General features: G+C 42.1%; 1 protein-coding gene across 3 annotated transcripts in view; it reads right to left on the reverse strand.

Moving 5' to 3' along the window:
• The window catches only part of ARHGEF18 (Rho/Rac guanine nucleotide exchange factor 18), a 569,373-nt gene that overhangs the window by 38,602 nt on the left and 507,720 nt on the right, over window positions 1–23,051 (reverse strand). For all 3 annotated transcript variants that reach the window (XM_077476320.1, XM_077476319.1, XM_077476321.1), the window contains 6 exons: window positions 21,408–21,493; window positions 14,071–14,124; window positions 9,146–9,193; window positions 5,460–5,924; window positions 1,934–2,270; window positions 1,180–1,302 (listed from right to left, as the gene is read on the reverse strand). In XM_077476320.1, coding sequence (XP_077332446.1) covers window positions 1,180–1,302; window positions 1,934–2,270; window positions 5,460–5,924; window positions 9,146–9,193; window positions 14,071–14,124; window positions 21,408–21,493 — 1,113 coding nt within the window. The remainder of the gene's footprint in view (window positions 1–1,179; window positions 1,303–1,933; window positions 2,271–5,459; window positions 5,925–9,145; window positions 9,194–14,070; window positions 14,125–21,407; window positions 21,494–23,051) is intronic.

Genomic DNA, 23,051 nt, shown 5'->3' on the forward strand with positions numbered 1-23,051 from the left:
TGTCTGCAGGCAAACCGGTTGCAATTGTCTGGATGTCGGTGGAAGAAACACCAGTTTCTGAAGCCATGCTGAAGCTACCCTGTCTGCCACCTGTTGGGGACTTAGGACAGTGATGGTCCCACCATCCTAACTGCTGCTGGCTGAGGGGCTCTTTCCCGCAGGACTCACCACCCTGACTGGTTCTGCGCCGTCCAGCAAATAGCGCCTGTGTCAGCTCCCAGATGCATAGGAGACCACATTGCGCTGTGCAGAGCTGCTCTGAATGGTGCTGAAACTGACAAAAAACGTGTTCAGGCTTAAAGAAGGACATAATCACAGGGAAAATGGCCGCTGAACTACAGGAAAATGGCCATAGAGCATGCTGCTCCTTGGTCACACCAAAAATGGAGCCGATGTCTATGGCACGCACACCGCTCAGCAGCCCATGCAGTATCCCCCACAGGGAAGGGGGGGAAGATAGGGAGAGGAGAAGGAGGCGAGGGACACCTGAATCAACTTCCCAGGGAATGCCTAGCTGCTCAGCCCCACCAAGGCAAGGAGAGCTGTACCTACCAGTACTGAAGAGCTGGGAGACATTCCATCACAGACCCACTCTCCGATCAGTACGGGGTGGCTGCTGACCCAGCACACTGTGATGCAGACATCTGTAGCCCAGTCATATGTGTGCCCCGAAGCATTTACGCTCACCGACCGCCCCTGGAGCTGGGGCATGTCGTGGCCGACCAAGCGCGGAGCTCTGGTCTGCACACACTCGCTGGCCAGGCTGGGGAAACTACAAGGACCTGTCACCCAGCTGCCTGTTGATAGCAGATCACAGGATCTTTAATCTTGCACAAAAAGCAAAGCTTCTGCAGAAAAAAACACTAACCGATGGGCCCGCAGGGTTCCTAGGTTCTTCTCCTTCACTAGGCAGAAAAAACTGAAGTTGCAATGCAGACTGTGGGGTTGTTACCTAAGGGACCAACCCCTTGGGTGGAACTAGAAAGTTCTAATTTTATTATTACATGTTATGCCTAGTCCTCTCCTGAAGGTGGTGTAACAACTCAATGGTCTAAGAGAGGAGCTGTGTCAGTCGGTGAACGTAAGAGAAAAGCGGTTGTAAAAACCTCCATGGGCATGAGGCCTTAAAGCTATATATAGAATTGGAAATGAAATATATGTTCCTGACAAGAAGCTTACCTTGAGGAAAGAATGAGATAAGACTATTTGTGAGACTAGGACTTGCTGATCGTCTGCTCCTCACTGTACTTTCATCTTTTCCAGAAAGCTTAGATGCAAACAGTGCCCGATGATCGACAGATGCTGTGATAAAATTGCAGAAAAAAGTAATATTAATGTCCTGGTCTCCTTATTCATACTCGATCAATAAAATGTAGCAAGTGGCGAGGTTGCCAGGCTCCAACTTAAGTATTGAGGGATTTAGGAGAGGAGGTGCCTAATCTTCCAATTCAGCAATGCAGACTTTTTTCAAGGCCCTCAGGCAGTACTATCAGAGTTCTAAGTCTAACAATAAGGGCCTAGTCACACTGCTGTATCTGGTAACACAAGTTGCGTGTGTTGGTGTGCTGTGGTGCCATTTTATTACCTTGCAGTACATTGGAAAAAAAAAAATCGGGGCAGATCTGATGTTTAGTTCATTGTGGTGGTTAGTCAATTCAAATGTAAGGCTGACTTAATGCAACTCCTGTTAGCAGACCGCCATGGTGTGAATGGGACCTAAAAGTATGATCCATCACATTAGGCCTTCTGTTTAGCAGCATGACAAGTTATGTGTGCTTAGTTCTATCCATTCTATAGCAGCAAACAAGACAACTAATTATAACTGACACTTTTTCTATAATAAAAGAAAAAAAAATATTGATAAACAGAGGCTATATAACCGTTAATTAAAATATATAAAAATGTTAAAAATTACAAATAAGGAAGTGCTAACCTGAACTATCTGTACGATGTGAAGCTTTTCCTCTGCCAGGTTTATCCTTTCCGCTTTTGCTCAGTGCAGCCAGTTTAGTGGGAATCTGCTGTTTAGTAGGTAATGTTTGCCTTTGGAGTTGATTCATGGCACTTAACAAATGGAAAGGCACATCATTTTTCAATGCTGGCCTTGTGTCTGTGGAACTACTATCCCGACGCATAACTTCAGGTCTCTCCAGGTAATCAGCTGCTGATACAGATGCACTGGTTTTGTTTAAAGGTTTCATAACAAGCTGGCTAGCCCCTTCCAGGCTCTGCATTCCTTCACCATTAAAGCTTGCTGAATGTGGAACACCCTAGGAAAAAAAATATATATAAATTAAAACAGCTGGATAGAAAGTACAGACAATCACTAGTGGCAAAAGAGACTTTTGTAGCATATTGGTGTGTAACTCTCCCTTGCACTATCCAAAATAGAAAAAAAGTAAATAGTTCTACTTTAAAGCTGTACCCCAGGCAAACAGCTAAAAACACAAATACATATAAGGGACCTGTTGTACCAACCAAAGGATTATTATTTTGGTTCATTCATTTCTGTAACACAGTACAGCCCTGTCCAGTATAGCAGAAGACCTGATTGAATTTAAACAACACAGGTCTTGTCCCTCCTGAAGCCTGAGACATGACCGTAAAAGAAAAAACAGGTGGCCAATTACATTGTTACTCTGCACTTTCCGCTTATCTGCATTTGTCAGCACAATTACATTCAGCATTCTTAGGGCTTATTTACACTATAGGTTGCGGGCAGTAAAATCACATGGTAGACCCACAGTCTTACAACCCCACCAATACTCCCATTTAGTTGGAAAGTGTATACATGATGCTTCAACTTCAGATGGGGGTTTACACGTGCTGAGTTTGATTGCTTTGCTTCATGGCAGGAATTATACCCCACAGATCACTCTTCAGACAGTATTGCGGGTGTAACCAAGGCCTTAATTGACCCTTCCCCGTCAGAGTGCTGTTGTATAGGGGACCAACAAGGGGATGATATTGAGTCCTCACACTGCGATTTACTAAAGCTGGAGAATTCAAAATCAGGCTCACTTCTGCATATAAACCAATAAGCTTCTATGTCTTATTGCCAATGCTTAAAGTATAACTAAAGGCAAAACTTTTTTGGGGGGTTTTGGACAGTGGAGAGGGATTAGAGTGCTTCAGTTTTTGTTGTTGTTTGTGTCCCCCTATTTGTCCTGTTTACTATTATCTTTGAAAGTAAAAGTAAAAGAAAATCTCAAATTTGGGTTGTCCCCAGAAAAGAAATGGAACAAAACTAGTTTTGGTGACCTGGGGGTCCCCCAGGAATTCTCTTAATTTGCAGAGATTTCCTCTCAATTCTTGTTTGGCTATGGGACAAAAAGTTAATCTAAATCTCTGCAATGGGACATAAATGGGAAAATAAAAATAAAAAATCTGACAGGGGTTATACCCTTCCTTGAGCTATCCAAATGGAAAAAAAATATTGGTTCTACTTCAATTGAACAAGCTGAGGTTAGAAGCCGATTGGCTGTCATGCACAGCTGCACCATATTCTGAATGCTCCAGTTTTAGTAACTCTAGCCCACTATGTACAAAATATAAATGTACCCTTGTCTTTTATATCTGAATGAAGTTCATCTTTAAATGTATATACCTCAACAATTCTTTCCAAAAGAACTACTAATTGTACTGCCTGTTATACTGTTGACCATAAGAAATAACATTTATAAATTAAGACTAGAGAGTAACCAAAACTGAGGAAAATCAAAGCTAGGGAAATAAAATTACTTACAGGTAATAGTTAATAAAAAAAAAGCTCCAACTGAAAACACACTATAGTTTCCCATAACATACATTTTTGTAGCGATAATAACGAATGAATGCAAAACTGAATTGACGGCATACTTGACTAGCTACATTCTGATTGCAATGCATTTTGCTGACCTAAGACCCCTTTCACACTATGGCGTTTTTCAGGCGCTTTAGCGTTAACAAAAGGGCATATAAAGCACCTGAAAGAAGCCTCATCTGCAATCCCAATGTGAAAACCTGAGTACTTTCACAATGAGGCGCTGCGCTGGCAGAGCGTCAAAATAAATCCTGCAAGCAGCTTCTTTGCAGCGCTTTTGGAGCAGTGAATACACCACTCCTAAAGCGTCCCTTCCCATTGAAATCAATGGGAAGCTCCTGCAAAGCACTTTTTGGCAGCGGTGCTTAGTGGGCGCTTTTAGCCCTTTATTTGGCCACTAGCAGGGGTTAAAAGCACCCCACTAGTGCTCCAAAAACTCTGGTAAAGCACCGCTAGTTTAAGCGGCGCTTTACCAGTGTTTTTCGGGCACTGGCAGTGTGAAAGGGCTCTTAAAGCACTGGGGCTTTCACATTGAGATTGCAGATGAGGCCTTTTTAAGCGCTTTACAGTCACTTTTTTTTTAATGCTAAAGCGCCTGAAAAACGCCTGAAAAACGCCCCAGTGTGAAAGGGGTCTTAGAGTCTGTATAATCTCTTATGCCAGCTTTATAATCTTAGCAGTCGTTTAACCTGGGGACAGGTTTGTATTAAAGATGATTAACAGAAACGAATGTAGCAGATTTAGAAACTATCATTCGGAAAGAAAAGCATAAACCCTTGCCCCATACATGTCATGTAGTGCAATGGTTTACACCAGGCTTTACACAAAAATGGGACACTAGCCTGGCAGAATAAGAATGTATTTTTTCTGAGGTTTCCAATATGCTGAGAAAAGCAGCTCCACTCAAATTTTCCTCGACTACCGCAGTGTGGAGAAGATAAATGCGTACGAAGCATGCGTTTCTCTCAGGATTAGCCTTACATGGTTGTTAGTTAAACTCTACCTTTTTATAGAACGCATGGACACCAGGAGAAGAAGCCTCTGCCCTCCTGCTACAATCATTATTGATGGGGTCTTGGCATTCAAATAACAAATTACAATATTCTCTATTGTGGACAATGCATTAAAAGACATGCTACCCCCTTGCTTAACTTTACAGTGAATTTCTCTATCTTGCTCGCTAGTAAAAAGGAGCTTAAGGCCTCATTGTACACTGCTGCTGCTAAACGGATGTTTAGGAGCAGTTGGACATTTTTTTCAGCTGCCCCCGAGCTAAGTTATCTTATCAGCACATGTACACAGGGTCGTTTATAGTAGTTTCTAGGCAGTTGCGTTTAGAGTCCTTTTTTGTAAAGAAAACAAATGAGTTCAGACTCTGAGTTTAGAGGCATTTCAAACGCCAAACACTTTTAAACGCGGTAATTGGCATTTAGCCATGTTTCGTTTACAGGTATTTTTCATTTTTAGCTATTTTGAAAAAAAAAATACATATATATATATTTTTTTTCAAATGCTTCTAAACGTGGCATGTAAACACGGCAAAACGGATGTTTTAAACGAGGGTTACTATCTGTCAAGTTGAATCGTTCAGGAGAGGTTGTAAAAATGTCCCGTGTACATTAAGCCTTACCAGAGCATTAAAAAACTGAACTCTTACCAAAGTTACCTGGACCAAGTCTGGTGCAAAGGATCCAGCACTAACACTTGTTTTTTTAATCTTCTTCAACTGCTCCAAGCGATCTCTGTCCTTCTCGACTGCTCTTTGTGCCTCACGTAGCCTCTCCAAATCATGCTGATAAGCTTGTCTCTGTTTTTCCAAGTCTGACCGCTCCTGGTCTAACTTCTCCTTCTCTATCTGAGAAGTCTCCTCTCTTTGTCGTAGCCTCATCTCATGAGCCTCCATCTCTTTTTGAGACTTAGTTCTTTCACGCTCCCAGCGCTGCTTTTCTTGTTTTAATTGCTCCTGCTGCTTTTGTACATTAGCCAACTCCTCCCTTTGTTTTTCAAAGTTACGTTGTTTCTCCTGCTCCAACAACCAATTGCCCCTTGATGACTGCTGTCTTAGCTGTTTCTCACGTTCTCTCTGCACCTCAAAGTAGGTGTCTTGTTGTGTGATTACGGCCTGAAAGAGATCAAAATAATGACATCACTAAGCTGTTTGAAGGGAATGCTGCAGATCAGAATAGGCAAACAATTTAATTCCAAATTTGATGCCGCAGTTAAGGAAGGCTAAAGCTGGCCAAAGACTGATCAAAATTTGGCTCCACAGCTCAGGTCAGCAGAGACTGGACAAGTTTCGATCAGTATGTTGCTATCCCTCTTCAACAGAAGTGGATAGTTTGATTTTTGTTTAAGAGACAGGTTGGAAAGCTTTTGTCGATCAATGGCTGCAGCCACTGATAAAGGGTATTCTGACAGCAACAAGTCCTACTGCCAGAATATAATGTCCCAGTATGGCACCTTGCTTGTTTGGGAAGAATCCGTTTTTTCCGTTCAGCCCTCTGGCCAGCTATAAGATACAAATTTAAAAAGAAAAGTCTGTAGGCACTAGAGAGGACCCTCCGCCTGTTATGCCGTGTACACACGATCAAACAATCGGGTGGAAAAGTCCGGCAAACTCAAGTCCGCCGGACAATCCCCCCCGTGTGTAGCCTCTGGCGTACTTTTTTGACCCGAAAGTACTTAGAAAGTAGTTTTGCACTCCAATCTTCCCGTCGGACTTGCATTTCGGCGGACAATCCGGCCGTGCGTATGCCAGTCCGCCGTACTTTTGAAATGAGCCGACTTTTCCGCCCGGAGAAAAGTCCGCTCATTTCAATCGGGTCTCCAGGTAGGTGGGGCCCGCGAAGGAGACGTCGCTGACCCCGCCACCTGGTATGGACTTAAAGGGGAACCCCAACGCCGGAAAAAATCGGCGTGGGGGTCCCCCCAGGTCCACATCAGACCCTTGTCCGAGCACGCTACCCGGCCAGCCAGGAAAGGGGGGGGGACGAGCAAGCGCCCCCCCCCCCTCCTGAGCCATACCAGGCCGCGTGCCCTCAGCATGGGGGTTGCCTTGGGGAAGCGGGGGCTGCGCGGCCCCCCCACCCCAAAGCACCTTGTCCCCATGTTGATGAAGACAAGGGTCTCTTCCCGACAACCCTGGCCGTTAGTTGTCGGACAAGGGCCTGATGTGGACCTGGGGGGACCCCCACGCCGATTTTTTTCGGCGTTGGGGTTCCCCTTTAAGTCCATACCAGGTGGCGGTGGCGGGGCCAGCGACGTCTCCTTCGCGGGCCCCGCCTACCTGGAGACGCGCTCGAAATGAGCGGACTTTCCTCCACGTGTGTGGGCGAGTCCGTTCATTTCAAAAGTACGGCGGATAGTACGGCGGACTTAGTACGCCGTATTAGTCCGCTGAAAAAGTGTGTGGGCAAGTAGCCCATTCGGGAAGTCCGCCAGATAGTCGGCTACGTGTGTACGCGACATTAAGTAGTATGTAAACCCAACACTTCATATTTCTGATATGTACCTGCTGCACCATGTACTTTTTTTTTATTGCATTTAAGTCCAAATGTGAGATCTGAAGACTTTTTGACCCCAGGTCTCATATTTAAGAGGACGTGTCATGCTTTTTTCTATTACAAGGGATGTTTACATTCCTTGTAATAGGAATAAAAGTTACCCTGACAGTGAAAATAAAAAATAAAATCAAGTAAACTAAATAAGAAAAAAAATATATATTTTTTTTAAAGCACTCCGTCCCGACGAGCTTGTGCGCAGAAGCGAATGCATACGTGAGTAGCGCCCACATATGAAAACGGTGGTCAAACCACACATGTGGGTTATCACCACAATTGTTACAGCAAGAGCAATAATTCTAGCCCTAGACCTCCTCTGTAACTCAAAACATGCAACCTGTAGTATATTTTAAACGTCGCCTATGGAGATTAAGGGTAAAAGTTTGATGCCATTCCACAAGCGGGCGCCATTTTGAAGCGTGACATGTTGGCAATCAATTTACTCAGTGTACCATTATCTTTCACAATATAAAAAAATTGGGCTAACTTTACCGTGGTCTTATTTATTTTATTCAAAAAGAGTGTGCTTGCAAGACTGCTGCGCAAATACGGTGTGACAAAAAGTATTGCAACGACTGCCGTTTTATTCTCTAAGGTGTTCGGAAAAAAATGTATAATGTTTGGGGATTCTAAGTAATTTTCTAGCAAAAAAACGTTTTTAACTTAGCCAACACAAACGTTATTAGAATGCAGATTGTGCAAATTGCTCAATCTGTGTGGAATGGCACAGGATAGATTGTAAAAAGTAAAGACACCACCTGGTATATTGTTTTTTTTTTTTTTTAACTATTTCAAGGGATGAAAGTAGAAATCTTTACTATCACTTTAAATGGAGCCTTACAAAAACACACTGTTGTTGCTCCTGGCACCACCAGTCTTTCTCCCAGGTTTGTGCTCTCCAGCCGTTTAAACGGTCGGACGAGTGTGAAACTTGCGCACAAGTCACACCACTTACTGCAATGACAGCACACTCACTGTACCTGAATGCAGAGTGCACTGCACATGGCTGGTGATGTCACTAGCTGCGAATATCTCCTAAACTCTGCACAGTCACTGTACCTACATGTAAGCCTTAGTATAAGCTAACCTGTAGGTAAAGCTAACCTATAGGTACAAGTGTAAATTCTGAGTTTACTACCACTTTAACATATCAAAAACTTGTTTCACTCTTGTCTATTTGATTTAATTACTCAAAGTGTTCAGTTCAGAATGACGACATGTACACATCTTATTTCTCCATTGCAGACCGTAACATTTTTGTTTCATTAGTTATTTTGTTTATCCCTATTCTCTGCCCTCCTTCCCACTTCCCTGTCCTTGATTTCAGTTCTTCCCTCCCAAACCCCCAGGAGTCGACATCCTACTACTCACTGATTGTGTTTGTAAGCTTTTAATCCTATTTGACCATTACTGTTAATGTGGCTGTGCCCTTCCTGTAACTAATGCAAATACTGTCTATTCTAACAAAGCGTTTCCTTGCTGTGCCAATATACTTTTCTAAAACTTCAATAAAGAACTATGTGAAATAAAAACACATAATTTTCACTTCCAGAGAATGTTTGCTGAATGTCAGACCCACTGTTTTATCAACATGCCCTTTTGCGGTGTATTGTGTGACATGTAATATAACCATCTCAAAATGAGTAGGGGTCAAAGTAGGAATCCCCGCTTCCACCGGACAAGAGTAAATACATTTTTAAATTTGTTGACAGAGACAAATCCATTACATGTACTACCATCAGCAAAAAACACTAATCAGTAAAAGAAAAAAAATGTCACTTACCTTTAGACTAAACAGCAGCTGCAATAGTATTTGCATCTTGCTGATAAGCTGTAAGGAAATATCAAGGTCAGAATGCATGACAATCATTATTCAGAAACGAGATCAATTACTAATCAGAAAAAATACTACAAAAGAAGCATATTGCGTAAAAGCTATGGAACACTCAACCACAAGGTAGCTATGCAGCTGAAAATAACTTTATTACGGCTGAGAAAAACATCTACCCCTACCTACGATCAATGAATAGATGCGTATGACCTTATGACTGAACGCAATTCTAAACTTAATTTTTTGTTATTTTTTTATAACAAACATATTATACTTACCTGCTCTGTGCAATGGTTTTGCACAGAGCAGCCCTGATCCTCCACTTCTAGGGACCCTCGCCAACGCTCCTGGCTCCTCCTGATGCCTGTGTCCATAGACACAGAGGGGCTTTGCCATGCCCCCATCATAGGATTTGACTGACAGCAGCAGGAACCAATGGCTCCCGCTGCCATCAGACTACTGTGTGGAGAGAGAGAGAGAGAGAAAGAGAAAGAGAAAGAGAAAGAGAGAGAGAGAGAGAGAGAGGGGGGGGAGGGGGGAGAGGGGGGGGGAGAGGGGGGAGAGAGAGGGGGGAGGGGGGGAGAGAGCCGCTGGTCTTGCGCACAGCACTGGATCAAGATCTGGCTTGGTTAAGTATAAGGAGGGACTGGGGGAATCCTGGACACAGGTTTTTTTTTTACCTTAAAGTGGATGTAAACCCACCACTCACCCAGTATAAACTAATGGCACAGTATTAATGTATATATACACATGCAAGCCTCCTGCATGTAGCCCTACCTTGCAAATGTCACCCCCTTCAGCAGTAGGAGCCCTGCAAAACTCTGGAATCAGTGGGTGGGTCTCTTTGCCGAGGCTTGGTGGGGGGAGTCGTGATGTCACAAGACTCCCCCACCCACCTCTACACTCTCCTACTCTTCAGTCACACTGATCATGTCCCATGAGTAGCATCCAGTAAAAACTCAGAAAAGTTACCACATGACTTCAGCATGCCCAATCATGCTGAGGTGGGGAGCAGCCAATCCTGGGTGAGCTGGAGAAGAAAGGAGGAGGGATGTGAAGCTGGAATCGTAACACACTCTGACATCTCATTTCTTTATCTCATGAGCGAGCAGTCACAGTAGTGGGGGATGTGGCAACACAAACTTATCTGTATGTAGTTTTTTTATCTTACTACAAAAAGACAAGAGGACTGCTCAGAGCTAGATTAACTCTTCAAGACAAGACTGGTCACAGATGACTTGACATCCTCTACTGTACCAGAAGTCTTCATAAAAAAAAAAAAATGGCAGGTTTGCATCCACTCTAATGCAGAGAATGCATTAAGGTAAAACTCTGTTACTAAACCAACAGTAATAGGAATCTGTATATGCAGTAAAACATGCTCATTATACCCACTGTGGAACCTAATGCCGCATACACACGGGCGGACTGTATGGCGTACTTAGTCCGTCGAAACACATTTCAGCGGACAGTCCGCTCGTGTGTGGGCTTCAGCAGACTTTTTCAGCGTGCAGTCTGGCGTACTAAGTATTTCGGATTTTTCAAAATTCTATCCGTGGTACTTTGGTTTTAGCGGACAATCCGCTCGTCAGTAGGCTAGTTCGACGGACTAAGAATGGTGCATGCCCAGAAAGGATTTACATGGCGGAAGGGTGCTTTGCTGTGTATTGGACTTCCTATTTCTAGTCCCGTCGTACGTGCTGTACACGTCATCGCGCAAGCTTTCGGAAGGAACATGAATACTTGAAATTATGAGTAAGAGCTCCACCAAGTCAGGGGATTTTAAGCAAGGAGGAAATAATGGCATGTGCAAGTGTGGCAACAAGGGTAGATGCAGCTAGATAAGCTTATTTGTTTAGAGATGATGATGATCAAATCTGTATCTTAATCATACAGTAAAGAATACAGGCTGGATATTCATAGACCCTGGGATGTCTGCAAGCAATAAAGCAGAACAATAGACAAGACAAACAGAATCATGCCAACGAGTCCAATAAAACAGAAAATAGTCAAAGGCCCAACTCAGAGTGCTGATGAAAAAATATTGAGGCTGAGAGCTGCATCTGCAGAGGTCTGGACATCAACCTGGTAGTATTTTGAGAATGAGTGAACTGGAGACCAGGTGGCGACCTTACAAAGCTGAGCAACAGACACTTGATGGCAGAAAGCCCAGGAAACACCCACCCGATGAAGTAAGCACATATGGGTAATGAATTTACCATATCTTTTAAAGTACAAGAGCTTACAATGAGTTATGCTATTCACATACAATTAGTAGACTTGTACGTAGGGTGTCCTTTTCTAGACACTGCTAACAGGTCAAAATTCTGTTTTAAGTCTAGAGGATGTGGCTTTCAGATGACTCTGACAGCCCTGATTACGTCCAAACAATGGTGAGCCTTGGGAGCCATTCAAAAGGATGGTGGGACAATATCTTCATAAAGGTGGAAGGCTGATACCACCTTATGGAGAAAGAGTGTAAGACTACTTCGTCCCTGTGAAGGATTAGGAAGAGTGTCTTATAAGAGAGGCTGCTAACTTTGAAACACGTCTTACAGATGTGATTCCCACTATGAAGGCCACTTTGCAGTAGATATCCCCCAAGGTGAGTTCCCTGATCGGTTCAAATGGTGGTAACTGCCATTTATCAAGATCTGGGCTTCAATACCTATGTTGCGAATGCTAGTGACTTAAAAGTAAGATGGTAAAGGGAGGACTTTGGGACAGCAGGACTGACCTGTTTGCAGAACAGCCGAGGAAGAATCTGCACTAAAGGAAAAAGGCATGCATTAATCTTAATGGAGTCCATAGGATTACCAATGCATCAAATGCCGGTTCTAGAGGATTCCTGGTAACAAACAGGGATAACTTACTGTTGAACATGGAGATCAGGATGTCCACAACATTGGGGTCCCCCATTTCTTACTTGGGAGATTGAGGATGTCAGGGTGGAGGTGGCCAGACTTGCTTCCTTCAAGGCTGCCTGACCCCTGACACCTTTATGCTCTATGACTCATATAAGCCAATGCTGTGGCATTGTATCAAGACAACCTGATTGGTAATCCCTGTAGGAGGAGGGTCCACTGGTGCAAAGCAAATCTTATTGCTCTGATCTCCAAGATGTTGATGGTAAGCTTTGATTCCCTGGGTGACTAGCTTCTGAGGCTGGCATCTGTTAAAAGAAAGGACTTTTCCCTTTTCCAATGCTTTTCCCTTTTCCAATGCTTTTCCCTTTTCCAATGCTGGATTGGGGATTCACCAGGCTATAGAGTTCCTTGCTTGTCTACACAGAAGCACTTGAATTCGATAGAGGGAAAGTATTTGTTGCAAGCCATCACAATGTTGTGCTGGATGGAGAGGCCTTGAGTGGAGCTGGGTGAAGGGAACAGTCTTGAATGAGGCAATTATGAGGACTAGGATTCTTATGGAGAAACTCACAGAGGTTGCCTTTTTTATCCAAAATCCGCATGCGAGACCTTAGAAAGAGAAGCTTGTTTGGCGTAAGGAAAACATTTGCCTTGGTTATGTCTAGGATGAGGTGTAGATATTCCAGGATAGGCTGAAATACAGACTTTTAGAAGGTGATTACCCAACGAAAGGCATAAAAAAATCTGGATAGTCCTTTGAATATTTTCCGACAGTTGTAAAGGAGATGAATCCTTCAAAAGAAGGTTGTCTATGTACCTGATAAAATGGTTATGTGTGTGTGTGTGTGTGAAAAATCCATGTTCCCTCTGTGTGATCAGTGAACCTAGATATTAAAACTCCTTTCCACCCTCTCCACTTCTAGACAGCTCCAGTCTCTAAGTGATGGACAGCCACACTGTCGAGGCTGATCAGCATGGTCTAGGGGTTTTACAGGAGGAGGGTTCTTGAAACTTAGAAAGGTCTCATTTGGGAAAGCGCTTGTTTACAAGCTTTCCCTGGTGTGGGACAAGGCATTCAGCAGCATGTAGTTTGAGCCTCAACTAATATGTAATACATAAAGAATTTCCACCCCTCCCAAGGAGAAGATGCAGCCATGTTAAACTTGGGACACGGAGGAGTAACAAAGAAGCCACTGACAAGCAAATGCAGCATTCAGCTTACAAAAAAGCCTGCTTCATGTACACAATGAGCTAACATAAGCACACTACTAACATTTATCATTCAAGGCATGCCTTTAATGTAACTTTTTTGGGAAACTGTTAAATTAGTGGGGTTTGTTTTGCTTTAAAAGGGAACTAAACCCTCCTATCCTATAGCCAATGAAGCTCCCATCTTAGCCTGCTTAAGATTGTTTTGTTAATGTTAAAGACAGACTGTGTCATATATGTCTTTTTCAATTATCCCTTGAATACCACTGTAATGTGGGCTCAGTAAAAATGTTTTTGTTAATACCAAGTCCTAATTTTGACACTAATGGTAGATTTAGAATTGTATCTAAATCTGCCTTTCTTCTGAATCCCAATCCATGTTTGGATTTCGTGTCAGAGGCTACATGTCATGTAAACTTTGCCGCAATGCTTCGCTTGTAAACATTCCCGTCCACTGCTCATTGCAGCTTAAGGAGTTGAGGGTGGTTGGCAGTTGGCAAAGACATGGCCCAACTGAACATTTTTGCTGCCTCCCTCCCCCCAAACATCTAAACAAACATCAAGAGAAAGATCCCTAACAAGATCCATGTAGGATTTGAGCAGCTCGTGCTTTCTTGAGTATTATACCAAAGCGTAAAAAAAAAACTGTGCCTAGATCCTGTATTTGCTGAATCTATTTAAAATGGAACGAGGAAATTGCCAGATAAAGTATTTTCATAAACAGTGCTTGGCGGTTCCTCCCACCAATTTAGGATTATTTATGGAATTTTAATAGTGGTATTTATTTTCAAGTTTTATTACCTCAGATTCTTGACTTGTGGAAGGAGTGTTGTTTTCCAGCACTGACATTTCAGACTGTAAAATAAATGCAAAAGGTTAAAACTAAATATAACTCATTAAAAAGTTGTGTAGCAATTTGCAAAATTGCTAAAAAAAGAACACATGGAACTATCTCCTATTATCTAAAAATCTACCTGAAGATTCGAAGGGAACGTGTGCTCTTCTGGCTATCCACTTACCCCATCATTCCAAGTTTTTTTTAATTTGAAATACCACTGGGTAGTGATTCTCCAAGCGAAACTATACTCACCCTCCCTTCAGTGCTGTGGTGTCCTGGAACTTCCTGTCGGCCACTGACCTCTTTGGCCAGTGGGTTTCCAGGTACCAATCTCCGGCCAATTTACTTGGTCAGGCAGAGATGACGTCACTCCCGCACACACACAGGAGTTCATTCAGCATGGAACTGCCCAAAAATGCACAACAAGATGTACATGCACAGCTCAGTGTAAGGGCGGACATGCAGTTAAGAGACTTATTGCAGAACAGACATCATGTCTCTCTTCTGCATTAAAAATCCCGTCTGCTAGCCATATTTTTTTCACTAATGTTTCACTTTAAAAATAACTTCTCAGAAATAGGCTTGAACTGGGATATCAGTGCAACCTTTTCACTTTGGGATATACAAAATGTACTGTTAGTCACTTCTAATCTTTCCCTTTCAAAACACAAATGTCTCCTCAGTGTCAAGCTGTAAAGAATGACTTATGTTGGAGCTCAAGGCTAATAAAAGATGTAAAACTCCTGGAAATTTTGAAGCAAATGGGGAAACAAAAAAAATTCCTGGATAAATAAAAAAATAAATAAACATCAGTACGGAGGGAGTGGTGTTACAAATTAAAAATAATTTTATTACACTGGGAACCTGAAATTCAGTGTATATAAAAGCATTATGCTTGAAATAAAAGTATACCTTTTCAGTAAATATACTAAACTTGCTTTTTAAAATATATCAGTTTTGCAAGAGCTTGATAAATGTTCTCCTGATTTTCAGGTGTCCTTTTAATTATAAATTAAGGGATTGTGTAGTTTCGAGAGGCAGTGGTTTGCAATACTTCCTTACTTAAAGGGGTTGTAAAGGTTCACGTTTTTTTACCTTACTGCATCCTATGCATTAAAGTGAAAAAACATCCGACAACACCGCAGCCCCCCCCCCCCCGGGTTTTACTTACCTGAGCCCATTCACCTGCTCCGCTCGCCCCCGATGTCCTCTTCACCACTCAGCCTGGCCATTGATTGGCTAGAGTGGATGGATTGAAAGCAGCGCAGTCATCGGCTCAAGCTGTTGTCAATCACATCCAATGACGCAGTGCGCCGAGGGCGGGGTTGAGTGATACAGTAAGCGGCTATAGCTGCCGGCCGTATCACGGAAACGCGCCCGCAAGAACGAACCACCATGTGAGAGAGCTCGCATGAAGGTGGTTAGTTCTTGCGGGTAGGAGCTGAGAGGGGCCCCAGTAGATCAGGTTCGGGGCCACTCTGTGCAAAACGAGCTGCACAATGGAGGTAAGTATAACATGTTATTTAAAAAAAAAAAAATTATATATATATATATATATATATATATATATATATATATATATATATATATATATATATATATATCTTTACAACCCCTTTAAAGATGCCGCTGGTGAAGAAACACTTTGAGTATCCAGAAGCAGCAGAAGGAGCGTTTCTGGAATGAAAACTCTTGCACTTTCATTGTGGTCCACATCATACCATACCATAAAATATAGCAGGTAAAAAAAAAGTATTGAACACGTCACCATTTTTCTAGGTACATTTATTTCTAAAGGTGCTATTGACATGAAATGTTAACCACATGTCAGTAACAACCCATGCCATCCATACATACATATAAACCAAAACAAATATGTTCAGAATTTAAGTTATGCGTAATAAAATGGAATGACACAGGAAAAAAAATAATGAGCTCACTAACTGAAATGTAATACTTTGTACAAAATCCTTTGTTGGTAATGACAGCTTCATGATGCCACCTGTATAGAAAAACTAGTCGCATGCATTGCTCAGGGGTGATTTCGACCCATACTTTTGGTAGATGGCAGATTTTTTTTTTTATCAAGAATGACTTGGTACATTTTTTTTTATTCATCCTTCCTTTAATGACATGACATTTGCCAGTACCATATGCTGAAAAACAGTCCCACACCACGATGTTCCCACCTCCAAACTTCACTGTTGATATGGTGTTTTTGGGGTGATGTGCAGTGCCACTTGACCTCCAAACATGGTGTGTATTATGGCATCCAAAGAGTTGAATTTTGGTCTCATCTGACCAGACTATATTCTCCCAGTATTTCACAGGCTTGTCTAAATGTTGTGCAGCAAACTTTAACCACTTCAGCTCCAGAAGGATTTACCCCCTTAACCACTTCAGCCTCGGAAGATTTGGCTACTCAATGACCAGGTCATTTTTTGAGATACGGAACTGCAGCGCTTTAACTGACAATTGTGCAGTCGTGCGACGTACCCACACACATCTGGCGTCCTTTTTTCCCACATATAGAGGTTTATTTTGGTGGTATTTGTTTTTTTCTTAAAAAAAAAAAAAAAAGCAATTTTTCCCTTAATTTAGGCCGATGTGTATTCTACATATTTTTGGTAATAAAAATGGCAATAAGCGTATATTGATTGGTTTGCGCAAAAGTTATAGCATCTACAAAATAGGGGATAGATTTATGGCATTTTTATTATTATAATTTTTTTTACTAGTAATGGCGGTGATCAGCGATTTTTGGTGGGACTGTGGCGACGAAAGGAAACTGTTTCAGATGCGCATGCGTGAAGCATGTTGCACTTTCTGATTGGCCTGGCAGGGGGGAAGGAGGAGGGGGGCTGAACTTCCAAGAGATCTCACGCGACAAGGTCTACCGGAAGTGGGGATGGGTACCTGTCAAAACGGGCATTTTTATTATTATTATTTTATTAGTAATGGTGGCGATCTGCGATTTTTATCGGGACTTTGATATTGCGGCAGACAAATTGGACACTTTTGACACACAAGGGGCTAACACTAAGGGGCAATCAAGGGGTCAACTGTTTTTCCTGGGTGTCTTCTAACTGTAGGGAGGTTGGGACTGTTTAGGAGAAGAGACAGATCGGTGTTCATACTTTGTATGAACACACGATCTGTCTCTACTCCCCTGAAAGAACCGGGATTTGTGCGTTTACACACAGATCCCGGTTCTCGCTTTGTGATAAGAGCGGTCATCGTGCCCGCTGGGCACTCGCATCGGCTTCGGGCACACGCTGTGGGCACGCACTCGCCCCTAGAGGCCAAAAGGCGAAGCGATGCAAGGTAACGTAGTTTTGCCCAGCTGTGCCATTCTACCGAAGACAAACGATGGCGACTCTTCGGCCACCAGTTAATAACCAGGCCTTTTTTTTGCAATAAGGCACTACGTTGCTTTAACTGACAATTGTGCGGTTGTGCAATACTGTACCCAAACAAAGCTAAGGTCCTTTTTTTTCCAACAAATAGTGCTTTCTTTTGGTGGTATTTCATCACCTCTGCGTTTTTTATTTATTGTGCTATAAACCAAAAAAGACCAACAATTTTGAAAAAAAATATTTTTTTACTGTTTGCTATAATAAATATCCAAAAATAACAAAAACCAAACAAATGTCTTCATCAGTTTAGGCTAATATGTATTATTCTACATATTTTTGGTAAAAAAAAAAAAAAAAAAAAAAAAAAACAATAAACGTATATTGATTGGTCTGTGCAAAATATAAATAAATATTATAGCGTCTACAAAATAGGGGATATATTTATGGCATATTTATAAAAAAAAATTCTAGTAATGCCGGTGATCCGCAATATTTAGCGGGACTGCGACATTGTGGCAGGCAGCTTGGATGCTTGACGTTTTTTGGGACCAGTGACATTATTACAGTGTTCAGAGCTAAAAATAGCAATTGATCACTGTATAAATGACACTGGCAGGGAAGGGATTAACACTAGGGGCGATCAAGGGGTTAAGTGTTCCCTAGGGAGGTGTTTAACTGTGTGGGGAGTAGACTGATGGGGTGAGTGGACTGACTGGAAGAGGAGAAAGATCGCTGTTCCTGATCACTAGGAACAGACGATCTCTGTCTACTCCCCTGACAGAATGGGGACCTGTTTGTTTACATTGACAGATACCTGTTCTGGCTCTCTGTGGACCGATAGCGGGTGGCCAGCGGACACCAGCCATGCAGCACACGCCTGCTATAGTCTTTAAAGGGTCTGCCGTACCGGTATGGTTATTCGTGCAGTGCAGCCGAGTCAACTGCGGCATCTTGTCGGCAAGTGGTTATACGGGCTTCAATATGCTTTTTATTCAGTAATCGAGTATTGCATGGTGAGCGTGCACACAGATCATGGTGGTTGAGTGCATTACTTATTGTTTTCTGTGAAACAATTGCACCTGCTAATTCCAGGTCTTTCTGAAGCTCTCCACAAGTGGTCATTGGCTCTTAGACAACTCTTCTGATAATTATTTTCACTCCTGTCAGAAATGCGAGGAGCATCTGGTCGTTGATGGTTTACAGTGAAATTACGTTTGTTTCACTTCAGGATTATGGCCCCAACAGTGTTCACTGGAACATTCAACAGAAATTTAGAAATCCTTCTGTAAGCAATTTCATCAGTACATTTTGCAACAATAAGTAAAGGTCTCAGCAGAAATTGCAAGGGGAAATGTTTACAAACTATGTTGGTCTCACCATTTTACAGAGAGGAGGAAAAAGAAAAAAATATTTACTGACCAGACTATAGGTAAACCTTAAACCAAGAAAATATAGTTGGCGCACAAATGAATGGTCCCTTTAAAAACGCTTGACTATCTCGTGGGATATTCGTTATTTAAATGAATGTCCTGTAGATGGTCTCCATGTGCAGCTGTTAACCCATTATGGACTTGGCAAAAAATGGATGCAGCAAATAAACGATCAAAAACAGCGCATCAAAGAAACTCGTAGTAAAATGTGAAAAAAACTTAAATATAAAAAATAATAAAATGAACACAGACATCTGATCCCTACAGGATCTGAAAAACATAAAAAACACCAATCATAAAAAAGAGGGATGTTTGATAATGAGAGCTCCTCAAATCTCTCAGTTGTAACTTTGAGATGATGAGAACAAAAACCAATGTGCACTGCTATCTGCTCCTAGTGCCTGATGAATGAAATCAAACCTTTGGAGAAACCCAGAACGTGTGTAACAAGCCAGTGTAAATGAATGGAACTGTGTTCCTAGAGTCACTCACTTCATAGATGTTCTCTGGGACTGAAGCGCTGACGTGCCAAGTCTGTTGAACGAGGGGGAGATGTTTATACCAGCTCCATCTGATACGTTCGGCTTGGGGGCAAAGGTGTAATACACGCTGGATGTACGCTGCACGCTGGATGGTGTGAGACAACCTTGGTCACTAGATGGCATCAGCTATACACGATGAGCAGCTTAGAGCACGCCGCACTGCATACGGCGCCGCTTGTCCGATGGGAGGCTTGTCACGTGGAAGGCTGTGAATGGAAATGGTTGCTATGCCGACTCTCCTGCTTACATGTTTCGCGCGCCTGCGCTTTGTCAAAGCTCAAGCTTTGACTTGGCACAGCAGCGCTTCAGTCCCAGAGAACATCTATGAAGTGAGTGACTCTAGGAACACAGTTCCATTCATTTACACTGGCTTGTTACACACGTTCTGGGTTTCTCCAAAGGTTTGATTTCATTCATCAGGTACTAGGAGCAGATAGCAGTGCACATTGGTTTTTGTTCTCATCATCTCAAAGTTACAACTGAGAGATTTGAGGAGCTCTCATTATCAAACATCCGTCTTTTTTTTATGATTGGTGTTTTTTATGTTTTTCAGATCCTGTAGGGATCAGATGTCTGTGTTCATTTTATTATTTTTTATATTTAATAAATTTCATTTTAAAGTTTTTTTCAGATTTTACTACGAGTTTCTTTGATGCGCTGTTTTTAATCGTTTATAGGTAAACCTTATGCTGTCATGGTGGAAAACATCAATAGGAATTATTTAAAAGGTTAAAGATAAACAAACTTGTCAGACAAATTTACCCTCTTAGCTGTCAATTAAGGCCTAAAAGGACATAAACGAATCATCTACTGTATCCCAACTATCACCCAACTTTAGGAGGTACAAAATGGAACCCATAAAAAAAAAAAAAAAAAATAAAAAATAAAAACACTAAACTGGAGCCTTTCCCCTGCAGTGCGCCCTAGTGGCAGAAATTACATTTTCTCTTGTTTGAAAACTACATTGAGAAGTACAGATACTTGAACTGTATTCCAGAATTTGCTTGTCTTCAGTTGAGAGAACTTGCAATTGTTTTTAGACTTTACATAAACTCTCAAAAATCTTTCATTAAGGTGTTCATGTTATATAGTTTGAATAAATTACTTTAAAAAAATAAATAAATAATGTTTTCCCACTTTGTTTTTTTTCTTTTTCCCCCAGGCTATCCCATAAGCAGGTCCCGAATATTCTCTCAGGTAGTCCTTAACACACATATCATAAGGACAGTTTTAGCCTCTCTTAAAAACAGGTCAGGCAGGAGTTAAAGTGAAAGTAAAATATATATATATATATTACGCGCACATTCGAAAAAAATGTAGTAGCTCACCTTGAAAGTATGTCCTGCACCCTCCTGCCCACAGAAATCATGTAGAACAACCTTTGTGCCAACTGCATGCACACATAATCCATCGTGGCATCAAAAAGATGCCAAGGAAGCAATTTATGCTATGCTTTTCGGAGATGGCACTCTCTTCTGGCAGCATTCTCTCAAACAGCTGTAACTATATGAGGTCCATGTGAATAAATATCAGCTGTTCCAGCGTCTACTTGTCTGTGCATAGTATTAAAAAGATCAACTAACCCCTGAAAGTTAAGGCTGTACTATTAGAACAGTTTAAGAGCAGAGATTTCGATAAGAAATGGTCATTGATTCTCTTTAACTCCTTGGTGCCGGCCACATGCAAATATGCGGCCTCACGGCAGCCGGGCCTTCGCTCTGAGTGGCCGTATATTTGTGTGCATTAGCGCAAACACGCCCTGAGTGCTCCCAGCACAGTTACCGGGGCAGCTGATGTAAAATCGTGTAACTGTTGTGATAGCCAATCACGGCGGTCACATGACCTTAAGCTCCGCCTCTCAGCATGCATAACCCTTTAAGGGACCGGCACCCACCGGCTCCAAGGGATTAAATATGTATACACGTTCATGCATTTCATTTGCAAATCTATTCAATTCTTGGGATAATTTTACCTCACTATCCACAAGGTCTTGAATGTGGCTTTCTGAGCTAGTGGATGGTGTACGTTGCTCTTTGACCCTCTGTTTAAAGCTCCCGCCTAAGAGAAAGAACAAAATAAAGATTTCTTACATTAATGTCTTTAATCATAGTTAAAGTGGGTACATGTTAATAGCTTACTTGGCCACCTCCAGTCTGGGCGAATTCTGGGCCCCTTTGTGCCACCTGTAAAAGTGATCAGGCTGCTGTATAGCCACTTGGATCGCTTCTACCTTGTGCAGAATCGCTGGCTGAAACAAGGCTTGGTGTCTGAAACAATGCTGCAGCTACAGTCATGACTGAGATATCACTGTTCCCATCTGAGAACGTACGGGTACATTCTAAGGATAGGAAGCAGTTAAAACTGAATTCTGGGCACAAAAACTTTTTCATCTAAATATATTCAATAAAAACCACAATGAAAATAAATCAGCTTTATGTGCACCAAAAGCCTTTACAAACCCACATATTACCTTGCAAAAGTACCAGTAATACTACTGTGCTATACACTGAATGAACAGAGAGTGAAGCTGTGTTTGGGACCCAACAGGTCCAGCAATTAAGGCCCCTTTCACATGGGTGGACTGATCGTGTTTGCCTGTTAGTTTTTCAGGTGGACCCAATTGGACTCTCTATTATATGGAGTGCTAGGTGTAACTGGACATGTGTCCGTTTTTACCCACTGACATCCAATCCAATCTGCTAAAAAGACGGATGGGGATCCCATCAATCTAGCTGATCGGATAGCAGTCGGGTGAAAACAGACAGGCGGTGTGTTTACACCTGACTGCCCAGAGAGAAGAGCGGGCCTAAGCAGAGGGGACATGGCTCTGTCATCCACCTGCTCAGCGGGGATCAGCGGACAGATCCCCTGCTGAGACAGCGGAACGCAGCTGGAGTCTGCACCCATGTGAAAGGTGACTAAAAACTGCTTGCAAAAAACTACATGGATACAAGACTAGTCACCCTGCACATGAAAGAGAGCAGCAGTGGCTGAACTGTTTTACGGAAAGCTCCTTCACAGAGGCATAGTTTCATGTTGGATTACTGCACACAACTTAAAGACAAAGGAAAATAAAAAAGTAAAAAAATAGTGCTTGTGCCAAGTAAATCTCACAGGAATGGATGCCAATCCCTAATATAAATTTACAAAGAACAACAACATGGGGGGGCTTTGTGGGCACCAATGACTGTCAACAATTGTATAAAAATTACAAAATTTATTGAAACATGATTTTAAAATATCACCAAAAGTACAGTGCAGTACATTGATGTAAAGAAGAAGGACATCATATATTATTACAGATCTGTCACAAGGGCTTCAAGACCCAAAGGTAACTCCTACATGTTTCAACTCATAGTCTTCTTCAGGACGTTCTGGTAAACAGAGGTAATATTGAGTTCTATAAAAAAAGTCATCCAAATATGAGTAGCAGAAATGTTCAAAAGAAAAGCAAACAACCATAGATAATTACATGTGATTTTACATTTTTCAATTGTAACTTACAAAAAATCAACAGGAGGTTGAGCATCAGTACTCACAGCCAGGGGGCATCCAAGCGCCCAAATGTGGATGAATGGCTCAAGGGAAGAGTCCCAGTAAAATGGAAATTGTTTGA

This window comes from Lithobates pipiens, unplaced genomic scaffold (genome assembly GCF_037356315.1).
Source record: "Lithobates pipiens isolate NorthernLeopardFrog02 unplaced genomic scaffold, aLitPip1_a1.2 Scaffold_13, whole genome shotgun sequence".
NCBI lineage: Eukaryota > Metazoa > Chordata > Amphibia > Anura > Ranidae > Lithobates > Lithobates pipiens.